Below are 26,977 nucleotides of genomic sequence, written 5' to 3' on the forward strand. Positions count from 1 at the left end.
TCAGATAGGCAAGCTTGTGCTCACTGTTTTTCGAAGAGAAAAGTATCTCAAATATGATGAAATTCCACCAAAATTGAGGAAATTCTGGAAAATGTTTTTCTATTGCATCCTCTAGTGACTTCCATGTCAGCTTTGAATCTAAATTAGTGCTGGTTTTAAAGTAAGCATCATTTTAACTTCTTAACTACAAACTATCACAATTTTACCAGTGTTCTGATTTTTACATTAAATAGGGGGCCAGATTCGGCCATTACCCTATCTTGTCCTTTGTAATTTAGCCTGCTACTGATCATTGGTATAACTATATGATAATCCAGTTTAGTGCTTATTTTATTGTCCATGACCTGTTAAATTTAAATAAATATAGGGACATAGCAACTGAAAGAAGCAGCCCAATCTCAAATAATTCCATAAATAAAACTCCATTTCCTTTGTTAATATCACTTTATTGTTACATTGTATAGATAGTCAGTGTTTCTGGTTGATTCAAAAGCATGTTTAGTGATTCCATTCCCTGACATTTGTTCACGATCTCACGAAATGCTTCTCGCCAAGACAGTATGAAGAAAAATATCATCAAATCTGCTTGACCTAGATAAGTTATTTTTAGTATTGGAAGAAATAAGCCAGCTCCTCCTCCTCCCTGGAAGCTTGATCCGCCCCGTCATCCTCCCGCTTCTTGTGCCGTGGGGGCTCTGATCGGAACACGAGTTTTCGGCCCGTCTGTAAGTAATGATCAATGTAAATTTTGAAAAGTATATACGAAACTGTATTCAAAATATTTTCGTAGACTGTATCATTCCAAATCATGAAATCAGTTAATATTTATTTATTTAATGTGTCGTAATAAAAAATAATGCCACCTAAAATTATATTTTTCCGTATTCAGGCATGTCCACCAACTACATTGGCCAACATCGATCTTGGTCAGATGAAAACCAGTGTATAAGTCTTTCATGATTTTATACAATACTTGTATATATTCTTTCAAGTCAGCTTCATGACATCAGTCTTTTTAAGATATATCTACCTGTTTCTTTGGCTCGGCCTTCGCCCTCTCTAATGCCTTGCGTACTCTCTCCTCCTGGTGTAGTCTCTGCTGTTCTATCTTTTCCTCTCGTAGTTTTAACCGCCTCTCCTTATCCTTGGCCTTTATGTCAAACATTCATATATAATCAACTTAAACTGCATGCTTATTTTTTTTATTTCCAAATTCAAAGTTACATTTAGAATTTCGAAGTTAAAAAATAAAGACAACTTTAGCTTTAAAACTATCTCAAACAATGGTAATCATCCTTTGCATATCTGCCCGCAAACGCATTTTCTTGATTTTAAAGATCTATAAGTTTTCGAGAAAATATATTTTTAACATCACAGAAAAGAATCCTCCTTATGACAAACAATGACATTAGAAATGCCGTACATTATTTTTCGCGTGATCTGACATACCTTTTCAGCTGCTTCCACTTTATCTTGCGGCATTGTTTCTATCATTTCAAATAATTCCTCTAACCTGTTTTCTATATTAGTTAACATCTGTAATGTGCTACAATATACATTGAGAAAAAATGCAGTCACTATTATATAGGCATCATATTATATGACTATACACTCCGTATCCGTAGAATAAGCCATGTCTGTAAACCTCTTGATCAACTGTGATGGGGGCATTGAGATTCAAACTTTGATTTTTTTTTGGCCCGATAGTTTTCGTACATACTTAAATTGTTGCAAAAGTTTACAGAATTAATTCCTTGTGTTTTCTGTGTTTCTTCATTTTTAGCACTTAGAAACTGTATGATGATTACTCCTACTTGAAAACCTTACTTCTAAACGTTTTATGACAACACCTCCCCCATATATTTTACTTCAAAAATACGAATAAAATTCTCAGGTTTTCAATCACAATACATATGTCTACTTCACTAGAAATAAATAAGACTTTCTGCATCCATTTTGTTTGTTTAACGTCCCTTTCCTGAATTTTTCACTCTTTAGGTAGCAATAGACGCTGATTCATTCACAAAATGGCATACATTTGACTAAAAAAATTTACATATCTTCCACCTTGTTATTAAATTCACCTTGTTCAACCTGCACCATAGAAGCCAAAAAAAAAAGTATTATAAAGAAAAAATTACATTATGTTTCTTCCACCTTGATATTAATATGTTTTTTTTTCAACCAGCACCGTGCCTCAAATATTAAGGAACTGTGTTACCTTCTCCCTTGGATTTTGAGTAAAATAATGGGTGTCAAGAAAGCACAACACAGTAGGATACTGACAGTCTGTTAAGGCAACCTTCCCCAGATCTCAGAATATATAGGCATGCTGTCCAGATATGTAAGAGTTATCTCCCTTTTTCAAAACAAAACTAGCGCTATTAATTTTATCTATTAGTAAATTAAAGCACACACATCTAGTAAATGTATTATAAAATGTTTTAGTTTATGAAAAGACATCTACCATTGAGACATGCTGAAGACATTTTTTCAGCAGTAAATTACACATCTAGAGGGAGATAACTCACTGTTACGCAAAAGCAGAAGCAGAGCTTATAGAAAAGGAAGCAAATATATGACAATAATGAAATGAATATTTAATAACATCGTAATGTCTATATTTTTTTAGTAAAAGAGAAAAACTGAGACATGTTTTTCTATTAGAAATGATTTGACAGATATTGAATAAAAATGATATGAAATTCTCTCAGAGTGAAGTCAATGAATAGCACCATAAAAGTATAAATATATTTTAAAATTGAATTGATATCATGGATAGCATATGACATTGCTGTTGAAAAGAATGAATTTAGCAAAATAATAAATAAAAGAAATGAATCTGTCATAAAATGAAAACGCTATTAGTCATACATTTACAAGTCTGGACAAAAGAAGCACAGGTTGGCTCCAACACCTTGTCACTCAGAGACCTGTACGGAAGGTTGCCATGGTTACAGACAGTGCACTAACCTAATGTTTGCCTCATTGTCACCGATACACGACCGATACACCTCCTCCACTCTCGAGTTCAGGGAATCTAACATCTTCTGTTGGTCCTCTGCCTTAAATTCGCCATAGGAAAATAACCTAGGTAAAAAGAAAATATAGCCTTAAGATCTAACAAATAAATTTAAAGTAGATTACAAGTAATTCTTTTACACTGTAACAAAATTTTAACAAAAGAACACATGATGAAAAGAGGTAGGATACTATTCATTCCTATTTTATGTACAATTCTGTCAAAAAATCACACATGACGATTCATACATAAAGGACCACATTGCACATTATTTGGATAAGTGGCCATTTCTCATTTCTTTAACTGGTATGAGGATAGAAGGTGAGGGAGAGAGAGAGAATCAGAAGGGGACAAAGATGTTTGTTTATAAGGAACAACATATGGTCGTATACTGATAATTAAGTCTTATGGTGCATAGTATGGTTTGGATCCTTGGTCTTTACACACATATATGTGACTAAAAATGAATATACATGTATGTTAAAAGATCATGCTTTAAATTTACTATTGTGGTGCATATAAAAGGTTTTCCAAAGCATGCATTACTGCATGGAAGGACTAAGTACAAACCCCAAAATTCCTACTGTCTTAAGCATTTCACTGAACAAAACAATATAATCAAATCATGTACAGAAATTATGATAGGAAAAAAATGAGGGAAGCTCTGGCTTTTTTTAATGTGAATATAAAAATATTTCATTTTATTAAGTTTCAAATGTTGTTTTCAAGAAAATTTGAAAAGATTTTCATGTATCACAATGATGAAAAAATTCTTTGCACTATATCACACAAAAACAAATAAAAATGACTCAAAGAAAAATCTCTATATATAATGTTTAATTACCTAGCTTTGATCTTTAAATCTGCTGCTTTTGACTCCTCTTTTGATATCTGTGAATTTAATTTGTCTATTTGTTCTTTTAATATTGAAGTTTCTTTTTCCCTGAAAAAAAAATCAGAAATAGAATGAATTTCATGAGCAATGGTACATAACATGATAATTGCTTGATATTAATATAAAACTGTAAAATGGCTCTAAATTATAATAAATCAACCCATTTAAAATCTGCTCAGATTTGGCATCTGTGCATTATAGAAACCAGCAATATAATCCAATGTGCTGAAAATACTAACTGTTCCTCCAAGTCTGTAAAAATAGATGATTTTTTAATATTCAGACAGACAAACTTCACTAATATAATGTTTGATCGACCGAGACCATTTTATGGTTTGTATCATCTGCATTATTGTTAGTTACATAAATTTTAACTTTTGTCTGTTTTATAGTTTGCATTATGGTATTACAAAGTTATTTTCACTTTTATCTCTTTATGTTGTTACATGCATTTTAACTTTTGTCTGTTTTATGGTTTGTATGTTGTTATATGCATTTTAACTTTTGTCTGTTTTATGGTTTGTATGTTGTTACATGCATTTTAACTTTTGTCTGTTTTATGGTTTGTATGTTGTTACATTTTAACTTTTGTCTGTTTTATGGTTTGTATGTTGTTGCATTTTAACTTTTGTCTGTTTTATGGTTTGTATGTTGTTGCATTTTAACTTTTGTCTGTTTTATGGTTTGTATGTTGTTACATTTTAATTTTTGTCTGTTTTATGGTTTGTATGTTGTTGCATTTTAACTTTTGTCTGTTTTATGGTTTGTATGTTGTTACATTTTAACTTTTGTCTGTTTTATGGTTTGTATGTTGTTACATTTTAACTTTTGTCTGTTTTATGGTTTGTATGTTGTTACATGCATTTTAACTTTTGTCTGTTTTATGGTTTGTATGTTGTTACATGCATTTTAACTTTTGTTTGTTTTATGGTTTGAATGTTGTTACATGCATTTTAACTTTTGTCTGTTTTAAGGTTTGTATGTTGTTGCATTCTAACTTTTGTCTGTTTTATGGTTTGTATGTTGTTACATACATTTCTTTTACTTTTATCTGTTTTATGGTTTGTATGCATTTTAACATTTGTCTGTTCTATGGTTTGTATGTTGTTACATGCATTTTAACTTTTGTCTGTTTTATGGTTCGATAATGTTACATGCATTTTAACATTTGTCTGTTTTATGGTTTGTATGTTGTTACATGCATTTTAACTTTTGTCTGTTTTTTGGTTTGTATGTTGTTATTTACATTTTAACATTTTAACTTTTGTTTGTTTTATGGTTTTTTGTATGATGTTATATTGTTTTATGGTTTGTTTGTATGGTGTTACATACATTTTAACTTTTGTCTGTTTTATGGTTTGTTTCATTTCTTCTAACGCTTCCTCAGTTTCTTGACTGTTTTGAATTAGAGATAAATTCTGCTCTTCTAAATCTGCAAAAATGTCCAGCAGTTCCTGTGGATGTGAGAAGAACAATTCCAAATCCTGAAATTAAAAAAAAAGTATGTAAGCTACTTATAATTGATGAAAGGTAGGTACATTAAAACATGATCATAACAAACAGGCTTCATTAAATAATGTTTACAATGAAATGATTTTCATTCTCAATAGCTTACAAAATATATTGCAGTTATAACAGATATTACATGTATAATGAATTATGTTTATGACAAAGCAATATATCGATTCCTTGGAACTTTACTATAAGTGCGGTACGTATTCTGCATTAGGTAGATGATAACATGATATTTTGATAATCGGTTGAAAAAAGAGAAAAATCCAGTTTATGGAAACTCATAAAGATAATAGTCTCCTTGCTATTTATAGACACTTCTCCTATACAATGTACCTCATCACTCTCTTCATCTTCTTCTTCATCTTCCTCTGGTCTAAATGAGAAAATATCAAAAAAATCTTACAGCTATTATATCTTTCTATGCATGATATTTTCATTGATGGTTTGACTAAATTCCATTTGATTTATTCATATTTGATTTCTTAAAACAAAAAATGTTATATCATTGACATCAAATACTTTTTGTCACAGGGTTTGAACAAAAATGAAATTCAAGTAATGTTACCCAGTAAGCCCAGTATAATACTTGTTGAAATTGAACTTTTGGTTTGAGATTGTACTTACTTTTTGGCTGGGGGTTTTGAGACCGGTGGGGGAGGGGGTTTTGGCATCGCTTTCTTTTTGCCCTTGAAATCTTTGGGATCTGATTCTAAAAGACTCTTTTTGTAAGCAATCATCTCTTGTTCTTTTGCCTTCTTTCTCTCTTCACGTCTCTTCTTTTTCTGTTTTTCTTTTTTGTCTCGCCAATCCTGTTTTAGTTTTAAAGATTAAATATAAAACATGCATTTAAAAATTTTCAGTGTTTTTGAAAAAAAATTCACAAATTCTAAAGGTTATCACAACTGTGTATCTGCTTTACAGAATATGAGAAAAATAGGGGGGCATACAAGAGAAAAAGATAAGCATAATTATATAAATAATAATTGATGATACAGCTAATAGAAAAAATAAAATTTAGAGGAGCATGTGCAGTACCCTCTAGAGGTATTTATCTTCCTGTAAGCAGAATATGTAGATAATAAGCTGTGCCACCATAGCCCACAAACCTGAGGTGTAAGATTGTCCAAAAACTTTCTGTACATTTGATATTCTTTCAGTGTGTCTTCGTATTTAGAAATCTCCGATTTGATTGCCATCATTGCTGCATTAACCTTCTTTATCTCGGCTACCTTTTCAAGTTTAGCTTTTGTTTCATTCTCTGCCCTGTTGTTATAAATCCAAAATATTACTTATATGATTATAAATGTTCCATACCCACCATAAACAGTTGATTTTAAAAAATGTTGATTGAAAACATCAATCAAAAACTGTGACATTATATTTTTTTTCAAATTATTTCATCAACAGATAACAAATTGAAAGTCTAGGCCATTTCAAATTATCTCCATAATACACATATTTGGCAACAATCTAAATGATCCCAAATCATAATGCAGGCCTCTCAATACTGCTAAAAATATGGAAAAAACAAGCAGCTTAACTTTAAAACCATCCTGCCTACTAAGTGCATATAACCACAAATAGGTTGTAACACTGGTGAATTCAATATACTAGTAGCACATGACCAACCCTTTGGTGTAACCTCCACCCAGGGACTTTAATATGCCTTTACCTGATTCTCTAACCTGCATGCTCATAAAGCACACTTCACTTCATGCTACACAAACCTTGGGAGTAAGTCTGTCTAAGAACTTTCTGTACATTTCAAACTCCCTCAACATATCCTCAATTTTTGTGATTTCTGAGCGAACAGTCATGATAATGCTCGAGATTTGTTTTATCTCTAAAACTTTTTCCATTTTCTCCCTGCTTTCCTTCTCACAACTAAATTTAAATAGATGTCAAGGTTTTCATTCTTTATTATTCTTTTCCTTGATCGAAAGGATTCAGGAAATTATAATTATATGCTCCACAAAGTTACGCATATAAAACTTTGTGCTATGCAAATTCCATCACTAAAAGATGCATTTCAGTAGTTAGTATTTTATTTCAGTTAAATTTGCTAACATAAAATATTCTCTTTTTTTATATAAGAAAAAAAGTTTTGAATAAGGAAAAAGACTAAACATGGCTTTCTCTCGAGGAATTAGTTTATACTTACTCTCGAACAGCCTCGTTTGACCCATGGTCGTTTTCTTTGAGGAATTCATCAAACATGGCGGCATCCTCCTGTAAGTAGAGCTCCGCCAGGTCCAGCTTCTTCTCCTCCGCCTGCGAGATCTCCTCCAGTTTACTCATCTCATTTCTCTTTACTCCCAGAGAGTACTAAATAAACAAAATATTATTGCAAATACTAAACTAAAGAAAGACCAAGAAAATTGATTGAAATAAACTTGAGGAGGTTTTACATACTTGGACTAGAAACATCTCCCTCTTCTTGGCGATGTATTCTGCTAGAGATTCTTTTTCAACATGTCGGTCTACAACAATAAAAAATAAAAATCACATAAGCAAAATATCATATATTTCAAAGATTATCCAGGAGAGGACCCTTTTAGTTTGTTCACAAAATAGTGTAAATTAAAATTTAAAAACCTCATTATTTTGAACTTGATGGAATCCCCCCTCCCCTTTCAAAAAGATTTGAGATAATTGTGGACTTGAGATGGTAAAGATATAATGTTTAGAACTTCAAATTCATTTCAACATATCCTTTGTATTTAAGATACCCATGTTTGAGATGCCACAGTTCAATTGTATATTTTTCTATTACATAATGAAGCTTCAGATAGGTTTGCATGGTAAGAAGAACACAAGCATTGCCTTGTATTTAGCCTCACCTCTGGTGACTGCAATAGTGTGTTCTGGATCATCTTTTACTGCAATGGCCTTATCTGAATCCTCCATTTCCTTCTCTTCATCGGAATCTACCGGTTTGATCATTGATGCTGTGCGAAAATTTACTTTTGATGCGTATGTTGTTTTTTCATGGACTCTTAGTTTACGTTGTTTTTCCCTTTCCTATTAAAGTAATCAATAAAAAATAATAAATTACTTATAAACAACATGGTTCTTTAAGAATATTGATTTTATTATTGTATTGAAAACACAAAGTGGGAAGTAAAATTAAATTAGATTTAAAGAGAAACTTTACCAAACCAAAATTAAATAATCAATCAATGAATAATTACCATCTTTTTCCTCTGCCTTTCCTTGTCTCTGAGAACAAAAATATCACTGTCTGCAGGCATTTTGAAAGGATTTCCTTGAGGAACAAGTTCATCTATGAAAGACATACAAAAAAAAAAATTAAAATACCCTTAGTAGTAAGTCAAATCTCCATGTACTATAGTACATACATTTTTAAATATTTTTATGCAAAGTAACAAAGCACTCACTAAAATTCAATTTCAGATCAAATTAGATGAAAATATCAGGGTGTCCCATTGACCCAAGGACCATGGAATTTCCCTGCATATATTGCCATAATCCCCTGGTTATTTGAGTATCCCCACTCAACCCCCTGTTTTGGGAGGAACCCCATACATTCTTCTACTTTTTGTAAGCTACATGTATTTCAGTTCTTAGGGACAACTCTGAGATATTAGGACTATAGCTATCATAAGAGTAAAATAAAAGACTATATATTTACATGTAACACTTTTTTTTTAAGTCGAAACAAATAACATGAATAATGAGATAAATATGATAAATATATAAATTATCAGAATGCCTAAAAACATTGACAAGTTCTTAATCATATTATACTCATATAAATTTACAACATTATATTATATGATTATAAAAACAATACCTGACAATACAGTTGATACAGATTTGGCAGAGTTTGGGAAAGTAACTCTCCCAGATTGCCTCGACCCATCTTGTCCTATAAATATAGATCAAATCTGTTTTAAAAACATAATGGTTCAAAATATATACAACAGTAAAATTTAAAAGTCTTTCAATAAAATGTTCATATTCATCTTGCCATACAAAAAGTTCCCATAAATACCATATGTTTTTGTTTTTTTAGAACCAATTTTAAAGGTCTGTGTATTGTTATTTGAACTTACTAGATTTTTTCCCAGAAACCTCTGAGTTAGGTGAAACTGCATTAGATCTGGTCGGTGAATCTGCCATTGTCTTGTATTATTGTTAGTTTTGTTGGAACTAAAATTCGAGGAAATTCGAATCGTAAATAAAGATTTTGCACGAAAAACTACAATAATATTTTGCAGTTGGCTAGTAAATCAAAAGATTTTACAAATTAAATAAGGTCTGCACAAATGAATATATATCTCTCTGAATTAAAATATTACAAAAAACATAGAATACGTGCGTATTTTTTATCACCTGCCTGCAATCTTCAAAGGCAACAAAGATCCCTCTCAGGCCTCTCTGTTTACAATATCCGTGGTAACAATATACTCGGAACACCTCGCACCCTTTCGGTCTAAACTTCCGTTCAGCATTGAAGTCGAGCCCGCAATCCATAGAAAATGTCTTACGCAGACTTGAGTGTACAGATTTGTGACAGGAGAGTATTGCTGGAAAAGGTTGGGCTAGCAATAAAACGTAAATATGTCTTTGTTTTTCCATTTCCATAAATATGTCAATTAAAATGTTAACAGAAAGCATAGACGTAAAACGAAGGGACTGCCGACTTATGACGTCACAATCACTATCTTCTTGCGCTTGCAGCGCCCTCACCGGGATGTATAGAAACAGACTTCCTGTAATGAAATCAATGTTGTCGCATCATGATTTTTCGCATTCTTTAAGGAAATACATGTAACAACAAATTAGAAAAATCAATCACTTATCTAAGCTTTCCATGACGAAATGATCTCGATTGACTACTTCGGAACTTATAACTTTACGCTGTGGAGTCGATGGAAACGTTTTAAATGCAGACATCAGCTGACTATGACTTGACATCCCTTGAATGCTGTCGATGATATTTTACGGTAGTACATAATTTATATTCTTATTTAATTTACAAAATAAGGAAACAATTTTCTACCAATATTTTTGAAACAACGACCAATTTCATATCTATGCTGAATTCATATTCAGAACTGATAAATAATAAATATATCGTGAAGTGCCGTTCAACAACTTAATAAATAGAGATGTTCCCGTTGGCCATTAATGATCTACATAATTATGTATTTTTAAAAAGTTAGTTATAACTCTTAAAATATTTATTTAATCATGTTTATTCAGGATTACAGCATTGTCAGTGATCAAAAGATTTTCTAAGAGATCTTTTTTGATTTTTCCCACAGGATTTGTAGATAGCCTGTCCACTTTTCAAATGAAAATAGGGGTCTGCCTTGCACACCAAACTCTATGGAAAATGTTTGAGAACATGTACCATGCCATGTACCATCTGGTATAATAATGTGAAAGAACAATGATTGGTTACAAAGCTTCACAGGATTAAATCAACAAAAGTGCCATGTGGAGTGTCCCATGCATGCACGAATGAGTGGCACATGACTGGAATTCAATGATTTATTATCATGTTTAGAACTCAAATTTTTTCAACTATACTGTGTATATCCAGATTGTGATTATTATGAACTTTTGTATATCATAACTCAAAGACAAACTGCATCAATATAAATATTAAATAATTTAATATGACTGAAATGAAATATTATTAAAATCATTGTTATATTTTAGACTTTTCCACTGTTTTATTTATTAAAAAGGTTATTCAAATTAAAGCAGTGAAAAGCACTGATAATTAACATTAATTATGCATGTTTTAAGATTGTATATGAGAGTTACTTCTTGAAATTTTTGATTTTACAGTATAAAAAGTTATATCCCCATTTTCAAAAGTGAGTTATCTCCCCTCAAAATCGGAACTCTTCTACACTAGCCTAACTTCCGCGGACTACGCAATACAAAATAGTCATCAACTTACACGCTGTATTTAAGAATTTTAAAAGAAGGAAACGGTTTGAATTTTTCTTTAGATAATAAATTATTTTATAAAAGGTCTGTTAGCCCCCCCCTTTAAAGAAAGCTATACGAATTAACCAGGCACGTAGCATCGTCTTTAAAAGTGGGGGGGGGGGGTAGCCAAAGAAATATTTTTTTTTTACCTGGAAAAGTTGACAAGCAAAGAAAAACCTTGCCCAAAGTTGAAAAAGCTACTTATTTCAGTACCAGTTACTTGGCATACAATACTACATTTCCCTTATATAACTTACCGTAGTATTAACTGTGTGCGTGTGTGTGTGTGGGGGGGGGGGGGCAACCTATCTATCAATGAACATTTTCAATAGAAAAAGTAATATTGGGAAAAAAACTGGGGGTGGGGCTAAGCCCCTTGACCCCCCCCCTTCCCGTGCGTACAGGTACAGAGAATGAATATGTAAATGGGTTGAACAGTTGAATGTGAACCATAGTTGTGAAAATTAAAAATTATTAGAATTATTAATTGTGGATTCAATAAAATTACGGTACATATATTTTTCACAGATGTACATGTATGTCAGTTACACGGGGTTACACGAGTCTCTCTCTCTCTCTCTCTCTCTCTCTCTGATATTGTTTTTTTACACACTTTGCAAAAAAGAATAACTTATAAAAATAAATAAATGTACTTACACTGAAAGGATTTTAAAAAAATAAATAACACTTGAGAAAAGAATGTTTTCCGTTAATTAACGAGAAATACGCAAGGAAATTATTGTATTAATTTCGTGTTTCTGCTCTCAATTATCTGATCTAAAACAAAATGTGTATTTTACTCGGGAATATACATGTACATATGCTTAGATCCTACACTAAAACTCTGATTAAATGCAGCTCAGACTTTATACGACATATGTAACACGAATTCAGGTCAATACTATTTAATTAGTCTTTCTTCGTTACATGAGGACATGAGATTAAATTATTCATTTAGAATTCCATTCAAAGTTTTAATACTATATAGTAAATTAATTATTTTACAAATAAAAAAATCTAGAAACACTGTTAATTCAAATGAAATAGGCCTTTAATTGTCACCAAATGTGTTCTTGTAAGAAAAAGTTCTATGTTATGACATACAATCGAGCAAAAACACAGTTTCTTGGCATCGGTCGCGGAAGACGAACTACTGCTGTATATGCAGCAATTTCAGAGGTAAAACTGTAGATGGACATGTCATCAGTCTCCAAAAAATTCCTAGAGATTCAAAGAAAATATGGCTGCAGCAGGCTAGATTAATTCGTAAAAACTTTATAACTAAAAATTTGTTCCGCACATTTTGTAAATAATGATGACCCGTCTGCAGAACATCCACTACCGAAAATTAGCTTATTAGCTTTTTATAAATAGGCCTATTCGAATATGTATCAGCATTTTATCAGTAATTTGTTTCGTTTTTTTTGTGTTGTTTTTTTTTTTTTTGGTTTTTTTTTTTTTTTTTTTTTTTTTGGTAAGGGGGGGGGGGTGTCACACAGCACCTTATTATAGTACTACACAGATTAATACAAATCCAAAAAGAGACTATGATCATGAGTGGGCAATTTAAAAAAAATACGAGTCAGTTAAGATTTCTTTTTATTCACAAACACAATAATATTTTCCATATGACAGAGGCATTACACCATGAACATGTTTACATCAAGAACGTCCGCGGAAGTGACTTTATTTATAGCGCATGCGTATTAAACACAGTAAAAGAGTTCCCTTCAGGGGAAATAACTCACCTTTTGAAAATGGGGAGTTTGTATAAGTGAGCACTGCTTTAGATGTACATGTATGGCATATTTAATGTCTTTTTAAAATAATTATTTTCAATGTAATCAATCACAACTGCAAAGTACAAAATAATAATCACTGAGCATCATTTTCAATCTTATCAGCAGCCTTGAAGAACAAACACTAGTAAGTAATTATTTTATATATGCAGGTTCTACTGCCACTATGATTAAACTGTTTGATCTTTAACCCACTGCCTAAATAGAAGTTTTAATAACTTATTAACTTCTGTAGCTCAAAACACACAGGCACTCGTAAATCTTATTCTTTTTTTTTTGTCTTTTTATGAAATTATACTCCCTATACCTTGTTATGTAGTTAAGGAAAATGTTCTTTTTTTATTAAAAGAATCATATTTAAATGGGATCAACTTTTCTTTCTTTTTTTTATTTAAAAGATGCATATCAAGTTTGTGCGCATAAATATTGAACTACCTTTTAGCCCTATGCTAAATTTCAAACCCATAAAAAGTTTGACAAGCAAAAAAAAGGGGGGGGGAATGTGTCAATTTCGTACAATTTCGAAAATCCTGTCGGGGGAGGGGGGGGGTGTTGTTGTTAGGATCAGACTTCTTCCAGTACCAAATTTTTATCAAAACACTACCACTTTGGCACTTACCCATTTGTTGGCTTAAACTATAAAGTGCCTGTCGAAATTGGGGAGGGGGAGGGGCTAAACCCACGCCCCAATGATCAATGCCTACATCATATCTTTGTGAAAAAAATGGGGGGGGTGCTACAGGCTTGTCAAAGAATACTCGTATTGATTATAAATTTCTACCTCATTACTCGTGTTACTGTACCATAGTCATGATAGGTGCCACATGAGGGGTCTGTTGCGAACTATCAGCGTTGTCAAACACTGCTATTAATCATAAGATCTTTGCTCTTTAAAAAATCCACGTATTAATAGGCCTATCTGTTTCTTATATATGAACTTTTTTTTCATCGAGCAGCATCTTGAGCAACCTCGCATGCATTTTAACAGCTTCTCTGTGATCATGGTACTTGATCATCTGTCATGTTAAATACTCAAATTGTATAGTTTTTTACACATTAAAAACAAGATATATACCTCAAAAGCTGCTCAAGGAACTCTTTAGTGTATAAGTAAAAAGAATTTGGTACATTCGGCAAAAGTTTAATTCATTCTATGCTAAAATATCTCGACAATGTAGATGTAAATAACGTTATCTTTGTAATGCCGGATGTTTTCTATGCATCCCGGTGAGGGCGCTGCAATCGGAGGGAGATCGTATAGTGATATCTATTGTGACGTCATAGGAGTCGGCGGTCCCTTCGTTTTAGGTCTATGCAGAAAGTTAAATAACAGGGTTGGCGGTGCTTTTCCCACGTGTTTATAATTACAGAATTCCGATCCCGTTTGGAATATAATATTTTATTTATTTTAGTTGGATATGAAGTCATTGCTATAGACGTTGTACATACACCCTCAAAAAATGTTACGAAGAAAAAGAAAAAGCAGAAAGACCAGGTATGTCACACAATAGGTATTAATGAACAAGTGTAATTTGAGAAAAATCAATTTATGACTAAAACTAAAATTCACTGTGTTATAGTTAATAATTGAATATAATAACTAATTTATTCATCTAAAATGAATAATTTTCATATATCATATCCCATTTATGTGCTAGCATACATATACATAATAATGTAGCCTCTCCAACCCCCCCACCCCACCTCCCCTCCCCCACGCCCCCAAAGAGGGGTACATTATTGCAGCATAACTCGATGATAATTTTATTGGAACTTAATTCCCTTAAACACTGGGGTTTTGATCATGTCGATCTAACTTTACATTTTTATGCTGTTATAGGCTGGTGATGGAGTTATGAAAGCTTGTACATTAAAACTTACAGATGAAGAATTAAAAAGTCTCCAAGTAAGTTTAATATATACATATCATCATATGTGTGCATTTCAATGTTAATGTCAGGTTTGTTGTGCCGTAGAAAGGGACATGTAAATTTATTTTATTATTACAGGTTGATACGAAGCGTGTTAAGATTCTTAGCCGAGTGACCTTGAATGTGTCTGACAGTGACCAGCTGCAGTATTTGGTATTAAACAATTGTAACTTACACTCAGTTGTTACATACATTTAACATCATATTTATCAATTCAAAAGACATTCAGTAATTTTTTGTCTTTAAATTTAATTGTTTTTCTAAGCATTAACTATTAGTATTTATATGTAGTGGTTTTTTTTTTAAGTTCATTTTATATTATGAATGTACCCAAAAGTATCCCTATAAAGAAAATCCTCATTTTAAGTAAGCCATATGATGTATTCTGAAGTAGTTGGGCATTTAGCTACTTGTAATGTTACACTACCTAACATTCTCATAGGAGAGACTTTCAGAGGGTGGGGCGGGGGGGGGGGGGGGGGATACATTTTCAAAGAGGAGGGAGAAACACTTGAGAAATACCTTGATGAGCAGAAAGTCATTTGTCAAGGGGTGCACCCATATAAAGTGTCTTTGATTTCTCTAGAAAACTGAAATGTCTTGAAATGGTACAAGACATTAATTTTTATGCAACACTCTTCATAAGTTGCAAAAAGTACAGTTGCATAGGCTGTAAAAAAAATTTGAAGTACAGTACATTGTAATTTAAGGTTAAAAAAATTACCAGCTGGCTTTGAATACTCAGTATTTTATGTGGTATAGGAAAACATACAACATACATAAAAATAAGATATGAAAGCAAATTTATAAACGTGTAATACATGTGACTTGATTAGACTTACTATTATCCTGATTATGCTGTAAGTTGATTGGTACAGTTAATTATTCTTTAGATGTCCCCAGAAGTCCAGGAATATGATATTGTTGCTGTTAGACCAACCTCTGCTGAAATCTTTGCTGTAAGTTTTACGTTTAAATCACAGTATTCGTATATTTCATAAATGCGTTTTATTGCAGATTTGTTTATACCCTTTTTTAAAGGTCTCTCTAATAGGGTTAAACAAGTTCTCCACATAAAAACAAAGCAATATTGAGTGTTTCCTTTGATTTTGAAGATTTTTAAACATTTAAATGAAGAACCAAGATGAGTCAGTTTATTCTTTTTTTTAGAAAGCTGCTAAGTATGTCAATTTAGATATTATACAACTAGAAATGGAGAAAAGCACCAAAGTTATAACACCTGGAGGACTGAGTGAGGTGAACACTCTTAGTTAGTATATTGTAAAGTCAATTTTATAATGCGAATTAAGGTAAGTACCAATGTGGACTTAAGATACCTGCAGTTATGTTTTTGTAAAAAATTTGGGAAGAGTATTAAAAATATGCATTTTCTTTTGGTTAATTTAAATACCATCACAGTGTAGAATGGGTTCCTTCAGTTCCATGGTGTCTGTTTAGCAATATTTTAAATCTTAAGAAAAAGTCACTAAATTGATTGGCATTTAATTGTTAATCCTAATTATTGGAATATTATTGCATTTGAGAAATGTATGGATACCTTACCATTATGTCAGGTTATGGAGGTCTCATTATTGTGATACTCTTTGAGCGCTTGTCATTACATGTATGTCAGGTTATGGAGGTCTCATTAGTGTGATACTCTTTGAGCGCTTGTCATTACATGTATGTCAGGTTATGGAGGTCTCATTATTGTGATACTCTTTGAGCGCTTGTCATTACATGTATGTCAGGTTATGGAGGTCTCATTATTGTGATACTCTTTAAGGGCTTGCCATTACATGTATGTCAGGTTATGGAGGTCTCATTATTGTGATACTCTTTGAGCGCTTGTCATTACATGTATGTCAGGTTATGGAGGTCTCATTATTGTGATACTCTTTGAGCGCTTGTCATTACATGTATGTCAGGTTATGGAGGTCTCATTATTGTGATACTCTTTAAGGGCTTGTCATTACATGTATGTCAGGTTATGGAGGTCTCATTATTGTGATACTCTTTGAGTGTTTGTCATTACATGTATGTCAGGTTATGGAGGTCTCATTATTGTGATACTCTTTGAGTGTTTGTCATTACATGTATGTCAGGTTATGGAGGTCTCATTATTGTGATACTCTTTAAGGGTTTGCCATTACATGTGTGTCAGGTTATGGAGGTCTCATTATTGTGATACTCTTTGAGTGTTTGTCATTACATGTGTGTCAGGTTATGGAGGTCTCATTATTGTGATACTCTTTAAGGGCTTGTCATTACATGTATGTCAGGTTATGGAGGTCTCATTATTGTGATACTCTTTAAGGGCTAGCCATTACATGTATGTCAGGTTATGAAGGTCTCATTATTGTGATACTCTTTGAGTGTTTGTCATTACATGTGTGTCAGGTTATGGAGGTCTCATTATTGTGATACTCTTTAAGGGCTAGCCATTACATGTATGTCCGGTTATGGAGGTCTCATTATTGTGATACTCTTTAAGGGGTTGTCATTACATGTATGTCAGGTTATGGAGGTCTCATTATTGTGATACTCTTTAAGGGCTTGTCATTACATGTATGTCAGGTTATGGAGGTCTCATTATTGTGATACTCTTTAAGTGTTTGTCATTACATGTGTGTCAGGTTATGGAGGTCTCATTATTGTGATACTCTTTAAGGGTTTGCCATTACATGTGTGTCAGGTTATGGAGGTCTCATTATTGTGATACTCTTTGAGTGTTTGTCATTACATGTGTGTCAGGTTATGGAGGTCTCATTATTGTGATACTCTTTAAGGGCTTGTCATTACATGTATGTCAGGTTATGGAGGTCTCATTATTGTGATACTCTTTAAGGGCTAGCCATTACATGTATGTCAGGTTATGAAGGTCTCATTATTGTGATACTCTTTGAGTGTTTGTCATTACATGTGTGTCAGGTTATGGAGGTCTCATTATTGTGATACTCTTTAAGGGCTAGCCATTACATGTATGTCAGGTTATGGAGGTCTCATTATTGTGATACTCTTTAAGGGCTAGCCATTACATGTATGTCAGGTTATGAAGGTCTCATTATTGTGATACTCTTTGAGTGTTTGTCATTACATGTGTGTCAGGTTATGGAGGTCTCATTATTGTGATACTCTTTAAGGGCTAGCCATTACATGTATGTCAGGTTATGGAGGTCTCATTATTGTGATACTCTTTAAGGGGTTGTCATTACATGTATGTCAGGTTATGGAGGTCTCATTATTGTGATACTCTTTAAGGGGTTGTCATTACATGTATGTCAGGTTATGGAGGTCTCATTATTGTGATACTCTTTAAGTGTTTGTCATTACATGTGTGTCAGGTTATGGAGGTCTCATTATTGTGATACTCTTTAAGGGCTTGTCATTACATGTATGTCAGGTTATGGAGGTCTCATTATTGTGATACTCTTTAAGTGTTTGTCATTACATGTGTGTCAGGTTATGGAGGTCTCATTATTGTGATACTCTTTAAGGGCTTGCCATTACATGTATGTCAGGTTATGGAGGTCTCATTATTGTGATACTCTTTGAGTGTTTGTCATTACATGTGTGTCAGGTTATGGAGGTCTCATTATTGTGATACTCTTTAAGGGCTAGCCATTACATGTATGTCAGGTTATGAAGGTCTCATTATTGTGATACTCTTTGAGTGTTTGTCATTACATGTGTGTCAGGTTATGGAGGTCTCATTATTGTGATACTCTTCAAGTGTTTGTCATTACATGTGTGTCAGGTTATGGAGGTCTCATTATTGTGATACTCTTTAAGGGGTTGTCATTACATGTATGTCAGGTTATGGAGGTCTCATTATTGTGATACTCTTTAAGGGCTAGCCATTACATGTATGTCAGGTTATGAAGGTCTCATTATTGTGATACTCTTTGAGTGTTTGTCATTACATGTGTGTCAGGTTATGGAGGTCTCATTATTGTGATACTCTTTGAGTGTTTGTCATTACATGTATGTCAGGTTATGGAGGTCTCATTATTGTGATACTCTTTAAGGGCTTGTCATTACATGTATGTCAGGTTATGGAGGTCTCATTATTGTGATACTCTTTAAGGGCTTGCCATTACATGTATCTGTGGTTATAAATGAGATGTCATTATTGTGATACTCTTTGAGCAGGGGATACAGAAGGGGATTCATTTTGAGATCCAGTATGGCCCTGCCATCAGAGACAGCTCAATAAAGAGATATCTCATCTCCAACTCCCAGCTCCTGGCCGGCTTCAGCAAATCTAGGGTACGAATACATATCAAAAAATAAGACATATTTGTATGATGGAAAGGTTAGGGGAAAAATGCTCATATAGGTATTCATATCCCTCAGGCGATGATAAGTACTAGTAAGTATTAAAGTCACCATTTTACTTTGAACATGTTATTAAAAATAACTACTTGCTAGTGTTGTCACATTTTTTTCTTAAAGTATATGTAAAAAACGCTATTTTTAAAAGCTTTTCTTTCTATTTATAATGTAACCATTTTTAATTTCAGAATATTATAATTTCCAGTGGAGCAGAAAGGGTATGCAATTTCTAGAATTAAAAGAAAGATCAATATAAGTCAAATTTGTATACCTTAAAGATATTTTTCTAAGAAAATGACCGGTAATAAATTGTTGTCTTTAAAGTAAAACACTGTATTTGACAAATTTTATAAGGTTTAATAAAAAAATTTCAATTCAATAGTTGAAATGAATATCTATAAATTCTTAATGTCTTTCTTGTTTGATAGGCGATTGAGCTTCGAGGCCCACATGATGTAGCCAATTTGTATCCTTCAGAGATTAATATCAGGGCATATACAAAACAGTATATTACCACATTCCTTTAATCACATTCTGACAAGTAATTACTCCTACCAATATCACCACAACACAAATACCTAAAACACCCATATATTACATATAAATATATTACATATAAATATAATCAGATATTTTTTTTTGTAATTTTAAAGTAAGTGTAGAGAATATAAACTGTGTTCCTGAACTCTTGTCAGAGGCTTACTGTTTGGACTCAATGAGGCCCAAGCCAAAAACTCGGTCTCCAGAAGCTGTAGAAGTGTGCTCCTCCACGCCGGTAAGATCTTCATCTTATTTGTTTATTTATTTGTAACTGCTGTATGTAAATAAAGATATTACACAAAACTAGTAGAATCTAATTCCTGAAGATTCTTTTGTTTAAAAAACCCCAAACAACTGTAAACCAACTTTTATTTGCGTCCGAGAAATTTTTGCAAGATTCGCGAGAGCCTCACCATTGCGAATATTTCTCACTCCTAACCAGTCCTGAAAGTCTTCATGTCTATAAATAACAGATCCAAAATAGGCTTGATAGCAAAAATTAATCGTCACAAACTAGTTTACCCCCGGTTAATCACGAAATAAAGTCGTCGCGAATAAAAGTTGGCCAACAGTATTAGGTGCTATCTCTGAGTGATGTAACCACACCCTCCAGAAAAAAAAAAACTATTGTTAACTGAGGCTGTCAAGAAAACCATTGTCTACCCAGGATGCCCTGCAAAAATAAATAACTAAACATTTATTGTGTCAACCCTTTGACTCAAATTGTTTGCTGTCAATCAGCTTCAGGCACACTTCTTGGTATGATGAAATGCATGCTGCTTTTGAAAGCAGTCAATAAATTATTTTGTTACTCTCGACTATGTGCAGTACAGTAAAACAAACAGCAAGCACAAGCACCTGTGATCACTGGCAATTTGTTATAAGTATGTTTTACTGTATTTAAAGGTTATAATATAAGGAATCATTGCTATCAGTGCAACATTTTCTGGATGTAAGGGCTATTATTTTTTTTAACAGATTTATGAGCAGTCAATTTATAGCAGTTGTGTTTCAAAACTGTTATAATTGCTCAATGTTCTTGTCCTTATTTTTGACATATGAAAACTTTCATTTTCCACTGATGAATAAATTTCTTCTTAAAAAACTATAATAAAGACAATTTCTGTTTACTTTACAATGAAAAGTATAGGAAAAATTTTTATCTACATGAAAAAACTGTGTAAATTCAAGAATACCCGGTACTAATTTAGAAGCTAGGAAACTTGATTAGTTTGAAGTTGTAGAAGATTCTTAAATTAAAAAAAAGTACAGTATTACTTGGAAAGAAAAGTTCTTTGCATAGTGACACACATATTACAGAGTCATTTTCCCTTCATTAATGTTCAAGTTTTTTTTCTGTTGTAGAAATCATTACTGTTATATTTATGTAAACAGCATGAAGAATTTGTTATTGTTATTCAATCAGAGGAAAGACGGGCCTTGAAAGCTGCAGTGGCACTGTCAATCGGTGACCTTCAAGATGATCAAAAGTGGGTCAAGAACAAATTGAATGAAATTAACTCAGTAGAGACGACAGAAGAATCATCTCCAAAGAAGCGAAAACTTGAATGAAATTCAAAAGTGTTTTATTGATGAAAAAACCCCCAACAAAATGAATGATAGACTTGTAATGTTTTATTCACATTACATAAAAACTCTACAATGTATTGTAAATGATGTGGGCATTGATATTCCGTTATCTGTAGAAAAGGAGTGAAAATGAAATAAAGAAGAATATAAAATTTGATGGAGAAAGGTTTGTCATCAAGTTAGGATTTTTAAAATTATTGACTACCTAATGTTGGGCATTCAATGATGTTTTGAATTACTGTGAACAGACAACACACGTAATTGGTTTATCATCAATATAGGGAGGGCATTTCAAACTTCCACATTTGGCCAGCACACTGTAAAACAGGTAGCCATCATCATTTCTTGTCCCTCCTCCCATAATCTGCTCGGGGTTGTCGTCCACGCACGTGTAGAATCCCCGTGACTTGTCGTTGAAGCGACTCTCTGATGATATATATCCGTGATATTCTTCTGTCCATCCCTTCAGACATTGATTCCTTCCGGGAATCATGAGTACGTGTGTTCTTGTTTTTACCTGACAGACTGCACAAGGGACGTCCGTATTATGAAAGTTTGTTCCCCAAAAGTTAGTTTCGTACTCGGCACCATGTAAATTGGAAGATGTCGTGGTTTTTGTTCTGTTTCCCCACAACACATCAAATGTTAGACATAAAGGATTAGCGGCTCCTCCCTTTACATTGTACTTTGTTCCACCCACTTGACCTATGTGTTAATATATGAGCAGTAATAAAGAAATCAAAAGGACGAGGTGACATAACTGCTATCTGGGGCCCCCTTTTCCACGACGAATTATGTTTAATCTACAACGATGGACACATGTAGGTAGTTTTCAAACATGAGTGAATAAATACGACGCCCTTTAAATAGTTTCAATAGTTCAGGGGCACATTTTAATTAGAAGGAATACTGCATTATCTTTGATTTTTTAAGACCCTATTATAGCTAAATTCGGCCAGGTTTGTGAGAATATGTTTTTTTATGGCAAGAGAATGGGCGGGTCTTAGTACAATAGAGGTATATGCGTGTCCGAGAAGACTTTATATGGCTATTGTTATTATTTCGCACATATATAGTCATTGTTCAATTCGATGACAGAGCAACAAAACATGATGGTTTACTATGTTTACATTTTATCACAGACACGTTTAGGTCAGTTTACTTTTTATCCTTTTCTAAATTTCAAATTTTTATAATGGTCAGCTAAGGCTGTTTATACTTTAATAATGCGCATGGATTTTTAGCATATACGGTTTTAGGACAATAAATGTACATGAAACTTGTATATTCACTGATACTAGGAAATACGTGTAGACCTAGCGAATTGCTCACCAAACACGCTACAAAACTTTAAACTAATGTATATATATATTTATCAGTTGTTTGTAACTGTTTTACTTTGATCTCGGAAATTGTACATACGTAGATCTGTGTCTGATCTGTGACCCAAATGCATGAAAAAATTATCGGAAAGCATTAAAATTCCAAGCATATTTCCCTAGTATTATTGTGGTAATCACATTTAGCTGATTGTTAAGTTAGAAAGTATCGCCAGTGCCTCGATTAGCATATGAATTTATTTTTACGTCAGAAAATCTAGTTCCGTTGATCTGCTCATGATGGGAAAGGCCAGCTAGATTTTACAATAAAAAAATTAGCATGTGAGCACAGTTGGGTACAATTTTCCCCTTTCACATTAGGCAGATTTCAATTAAATACAGTGACCAACCAAAGGAGAAAATTGTAGCTACGTGGGCTCGTATGTTTTAAGGGCATCAAAGAGGGGGGCGGGGTTAAAATGCAATGGGGTGTAAACATGATACCCCTACCCTACCCCAATAAAAGAACTATATCTTTCAAATCACGTTTCTATTTTTCAAAGCAGTATTCTATAAAGGTACACATATCAGTGATTAGTTACATACAAAAATTTGAGTAAAATATATACATTTAATTTTTTGTCAATATACCGGGGACCACAAGCCACCTCATCCTTTTATTGCAATGTTTCGTGTAAGTAACATGGTTAGGAATAGAACACTCTTCAGGTTTTTTTTTTAATCTTTTTATGAAATTCATTGTTGCCTTATCATGAATTTATCCACATAGATGTAATTGAATATTGATAGCATGCTAATAAAAATTATATAAATGATCTTTCTGCTCATCATATCAAATATTTTGTATTTTCTTACCAGCATAAACTAAAGTTGATCCATTGCTGCAGGTACTTTTCCCCCATCTCACATAAGTTGGATTTCCATCTAAAATATGTACAAATTTATTTTTGTTATGTTTATTAACACGTAGTACTCAACGAAATTTTAACATAAATTTCTTATATATATATATATATATATATATATATATATATATATATATATATATATATATATATATATATATGAGTATCCTTGTAAAAAGTGAATTTCTCTGTGCTTTCTATATTAATATTCCTTCACTTAGGGCAGTTATATTAGTTTAAGAGTTGTTGTAATTTGTGCTTTATATATATATATATATATATATATATATATATATATATATATATATATATATATATATATATATAAATTTCTTATATATATATATATATATATATATATATATATATATATATATATATATATATATATATATATATATATATACACTTGTAAAGGATTGCTACTGTAGTTGTCAGTCAAATCATTTCAAACGATAGAATACAACTACAATTTTTCCACCACTGTCATGCAGAAAGTCATAGTTTCTAGACCACCAGTCTCTCAAGTGACCTATTATTACTACATGTTTTTCTCCGTTATTTGTTTGTTGTTCAACATCCCTCTCGAGAATCTTTCACTCAAGTCCTGAAGACGCCGCAACTTGTCGGTGGAGAATTGCAAATTTTGTCCTGTACTCGGCACTCGGGGTGATCCTTGAGCAGTGAGGGATCACTTTCGTGCCAGCACTTACTGCGACACGGGGCCTCGGTTTATACGGTCTCATCCGATCGACCAGTCTCCATGACCCACATTGGGGTTCTAAACCGCGACGTAAAGATCGACTCCTCACTTTGCGACTCTAGAGCAGAAACGATTTTTCTGTGCCACAAGGGCGATTTTTGTCCGTTGTAGTGGTTGTAGTGCGTAATGCAAATGCTCGTACTGCGTCGGTTTTAACGTTTGAGCATTTTCAGTTATTCACAAAGTTTAAAAAACTTAGGAATACCCCAGTATTTTATATTTTACGAAGGTATACCAAATTTCTGGTTCCGAGAACAGAACCATTAAAAGATGAATAAAATTGTCAAAAATCTTCTTGAATCCAAGAAGTCTAAGTTTTATCACAGTTCATCTAAATATTTCTGAGAAACATTTTTCAAATATTTCTTACAAACTTATAATTAGATTATAGACACTCACTTGTACTTTTTCTTGTATCATAGTTGCTTTTATAATCCGGAGTGATCGTTTTATTGACGCAATCATTTGTCTTCTTCCACTCTTCCACCTCTTTTGTTAAATCTTTTAAAGACCTCTCAAGCGACATTCGAATCAAAGTTTCCTGGTTTAGTAACTGTCGGACAGCATCGAGTTCTTGCTTCACGTCAGAATACTTGCATTTCTCGGTCGTTACGCTGTTTTGTACAGAAAGTTCCCCATTTATGACCGAAAAAGAGCTCAGATAGAGGAGAATTGGAATTGTAATGATAATCTCCATGGTGATTCGTATATTTGAAATTTTATGGAAAAAATCCTTTACACTTGACAATGTATATCTCGATTTAGTGCAGAATGAAACTACTTCGCAGTATTTCAGATCAGAGTGCTTTATAACGTACATTTAAGTATACGTCTAAGACATGATGTAATCTAGAAACGATGGTCCGTATCACTCACCAGAGTAATGAAAAAGTCTAATGGCGAAATGTGGTAGTCAGAGGCGTTCATCCACAGGTGACTTCAGCTTAAGATGCTTCATAATCCTGGGGCCTGGAGACCAAAAGCTGAGAACAGACTTAGGTCAAAATTTTCAATTTTACATAACTTTTGAAACCTTCATTATTTTCATTAATGAATAAGTAGGGATGTCAAAATAGTCAATAATTGATATTCGAACATTCGATAAAATAAATACATTTTGCAAAAGAAAAAATATATTTTTACTCTCCTGTCAACCAGTATACATATTATGTCATTATTATGGGATAAAATTTTAGGTAGAGTTTTGTAAATGCAAAGTAATTATTTTTAAAAAATGTTTCAGAATATACGAAGAGTACGCATCCAAAATGAAATGATTTTTTTTGGAAAATTCAAAAGTCTCTTTAATATGTTCCAGATTAATTAATTGATCGTCTTACCAAAGTCCACACTACCTACTCCTACAAATTTATACCACGCTAAACAATTATCTACAGAGAAAAAATTAAAGTCAATTAATTTTAGCTGATTAATTTCCTGATAATTATTTTAATGATATATACATAAACAAGGGATCCATGTGTTTTCTGTAAAAGTGTGTCATTGCAACGATACAACCTTACAGCAATACATACTGATTGTAATTACTTGACACAGTTATACCACAAATTAAATGATCAAAGAATAATTTATTTTAATAGTTACACTCTTCACACTTTTAAAGTAATCGAATAGGGGTATCTTTTAAAAAAATCAAATCTTATGCCTTGTCACCGGTACGACCTTGATTCAATTTCAAAGAAAAAAACTTGCCAGATTTTTCAATCTATTAAATGCCTGTATACTTAAAAACCGAATATTCGAGTCATATATTTATATTCGAATATCAACTCATCGAATGAATATTCGAATATTCGTTGACATCCCTATAAATAAGGTATTAAAAATCAAAATTTGGACTTGTAATAAGCATGATGAGTATGTTCTTAGTTAATGGTCTCCAGGCCAGAATTATACTTATATAAAGAAATTGACAGGGGATTTACTATATATTCCTAATGTAATTTAAAAGCTACAGCCACTTAAAAACGGTAACTGGTTTAGGAACAGTTTTCAGACAACACCTAGCGGCTTTAAACATCAGAAAAAGTTATTGTCTTTGGTGAGCTAATATTCAAATCTTTGTTATAATGTTTATTGAGTGGAGCACTTGAAATGATTACAGATTTTCAACTTCTGCGATGTTTGTTTCCGGTACGGTGTGTCAACTTTTTACCCATACTTAAGAACCCTCTCTACACTGCGCATGAAAGAGTTCTGATTCCAAGGTATTTTTCTGCAGTTAGAGTGATCTGCCCTTAGATTTAAATTCTGAAAAATAGAAATTTACAATATTCATGTTATACCCAATTTGTAATCAATTCAAGTATTCTTAACATTTTAAAAGGCTAAAATACATTAAATGAATGTAT

General features: G+C 32.7%; 3 protein-coding genes across 5 annotated transcripts; 1 reads left to right on the plus strand and 2 right to left on the minus strand.

Annotated features, from left to right (window-relative positions):
• Window positions 1–318: 318 nt before the first annotated feature.
• On the minus strand, window positions 319–9,873 carry LOC134273387 (cilia- and flagella-associated protein 100-like). 2 transcript variants are annotated; one of them, XM_062755586.1, is made up of 16 exons: window positions 9,789–9,873; window positions 9,509–9,605; window positions 9,247–9,321; window positions 8,624–8,715; window positions 8,273–8,453; window positions 7,845–7,912; window positions 7,594–7,757; window positions 6,539–6,695; window positions 6,057–6,241; window positions 5,766–5,805; window positions 5,250–5,401; window positions 3,867–3,965; window positions 2,974–3,090; window positions 1,450–1,546; window positions 1,031–1,150; window positions 319–723 (listed from the first exon to the last, which is right to left on the minus strand). In XM_062755586.1, exons 2-16 carry the CDS (start codon window positions 9,573–9,575, stop codon window positions 607–609), a joined length of 1,731 nt encoding a protein of 576 aa, XP_062611570.1. In that variant the 5' UTR covers window positions 9,576–9,605; window positions 9,789–9,873; the 3' UTR covers window positions 319–606. The 2 variants fall into 2 exon arrangements, with proteins under 2 accessions (XP_062611570.1, XP_062611571.1); XM_062755587.1 differs by lacking the exon at window positions 9,789–9,873 and having other exon boundaries at window positions 9,509–9,644.
• A 16-nt stretch (window positions 9,874–9,889) lies between these two features.
• On the plus strand, window positions 9,890–21,754 carry LOC134273389 (ribonuclease P protein subunit p30-like). Its single transcript, XM_062755588.1, has 11 exons — window positions 9,890–10,010; window positions 14,614–14,696; window positions 15,042–15,107; window positions 15,211–15,285; window positions 16,026–16,091; window positions 16,303–16,389; window positions 19,285–19,401; window positions 19,656–19,685; window positions 19,896–19,933; window positions 20,163–20,242; window positions 21,434–21,754. The coding sequence occupies exons 1-11, from the start codon at window positions 9,935–9,937 to the stop codon at window positions 21,577–21,579; spliced, it is 864 nt and encodes a 287-aa protein (XP_062611572.1). The 5' UTR covers window positions 9,890–9,934; the 3' UTR covers window positions 21,580–21,754.
• Window positions 21,628–25,360, minus strand: LOC134273390 (short-chain collagen C4-like). 2 transcript variants are annotated; one of them, XM_062755590.1, is made up of 3 exons: window positions 25,011–25,360; window positions 23,793–23,861; window positions 21,628–22,302 (listed from the first exon to the last, which is right to left on the minus strand). In XM_062755590.1, the coding sequence occupies exons 1-3, from the start codon at window positions 25,300–25,302 to the stop codon at window positions 21,833–21,835; spliced, it is 831 nt and encodes a 276-aa protein (XP_062611574.1). In that variant the 5' UTR covers window positions 25,303–25,360; the 3' UTR covers window positions 21,628–21,832. The 2 variants fall into 2 exon arrangements, with proteins under 2 accessions (XP_062611574.1, XP_062611573.1); XM_062755589.1 differs by having other exon boundaries at window positions 25,005–25,360.
• Window positions 25,361–26,977: the final 1,617 nt, after the last annotated feature.

The sequence above is a fragment of the Saccostrea cucullata genome, unplaced genomic scaffold, assembly GCF_032062105.1.
Source record: "Saccostrea cucullata isolate Sc308-1 unplaced genomic scaffold, CSIRO_AGI_Scuc_v1 ctg195, whole genome shotgun sequence".
NCBI classification, from domain to species: Eukaryota; Metazoa; Mollusca; class Bivalvia; order Ostreida; family Ostreidae; genus Saccostrea; species Saccostrea cuccullata.

Excerpts from the sequence above, each read along its gene's own strand:
- LOC134273387 (XM_062755586.1), bottom strand. The coding sequence starts at position 9,575 with ATGGCAGATTCACCGACCAGATCTAATGCAGTTTCACCTAACTCAGAG. Across the intron at positions 8,716-9,246 it reads TGTATCAACTGTATTGTCAG|ATGAACTTGTTCCTCAAGGA; the intron begins GTATTGTTTTTA and ends TGTCTTTCATAG. Across the intron at positions 5,806-6,056 it reads TCAAAACCCCCAGCCAAAAA|ACCAGAGGAAGATGAAGAAG; the intron begins GTAAGTACAATC and ends TTTCTCATTTAG.
- LOC134273389 (XM_062755588.1), top strand. The coding sequence starts at position 9,935 with ATGTCTTACGCAGACTTGAGTGTACAGATTTGTGACAGGAGAGTATTG. Across the intron at positions 15,108-15,210 it reads AAGAATTAAAAAGTCTCCAA|GTTGATACGAAGCGTGTTAA; the intron begins GTAAGTTTAATA and ends TTATTATTACAG. Across the intron at positions 19,402-19,655 it reads CCGGCTTCAGCAAATCTAGG|AATATTATAATTTCCAGTGG; the intron begins GTACGAATACAT and ends TTTTAATTTCAG.
- LOC134273390 (XM_062755589.1), bottom strand. The coding sequence starts at position 25,302 with ATGGAGATTATCATTACAATTCCAATTCTCCTCTATCTGAGCTCTTTT. Across the intron at positions 23,862-25,004 it reads TGATACAAGAAAAAGTACAA|ATGGAAATCCAACTTATGTG; the intron begins GTGAGTGTCTAT and ends TACATATTTTAG. Across the intron at positions 22,303-23,792 it reads ATCAACTTTAGTTTATGCTG|GTCAAGTGGGTGGAACAAAG; the intron begins GTAAGAAAATAC and ends ATTAACACATAG.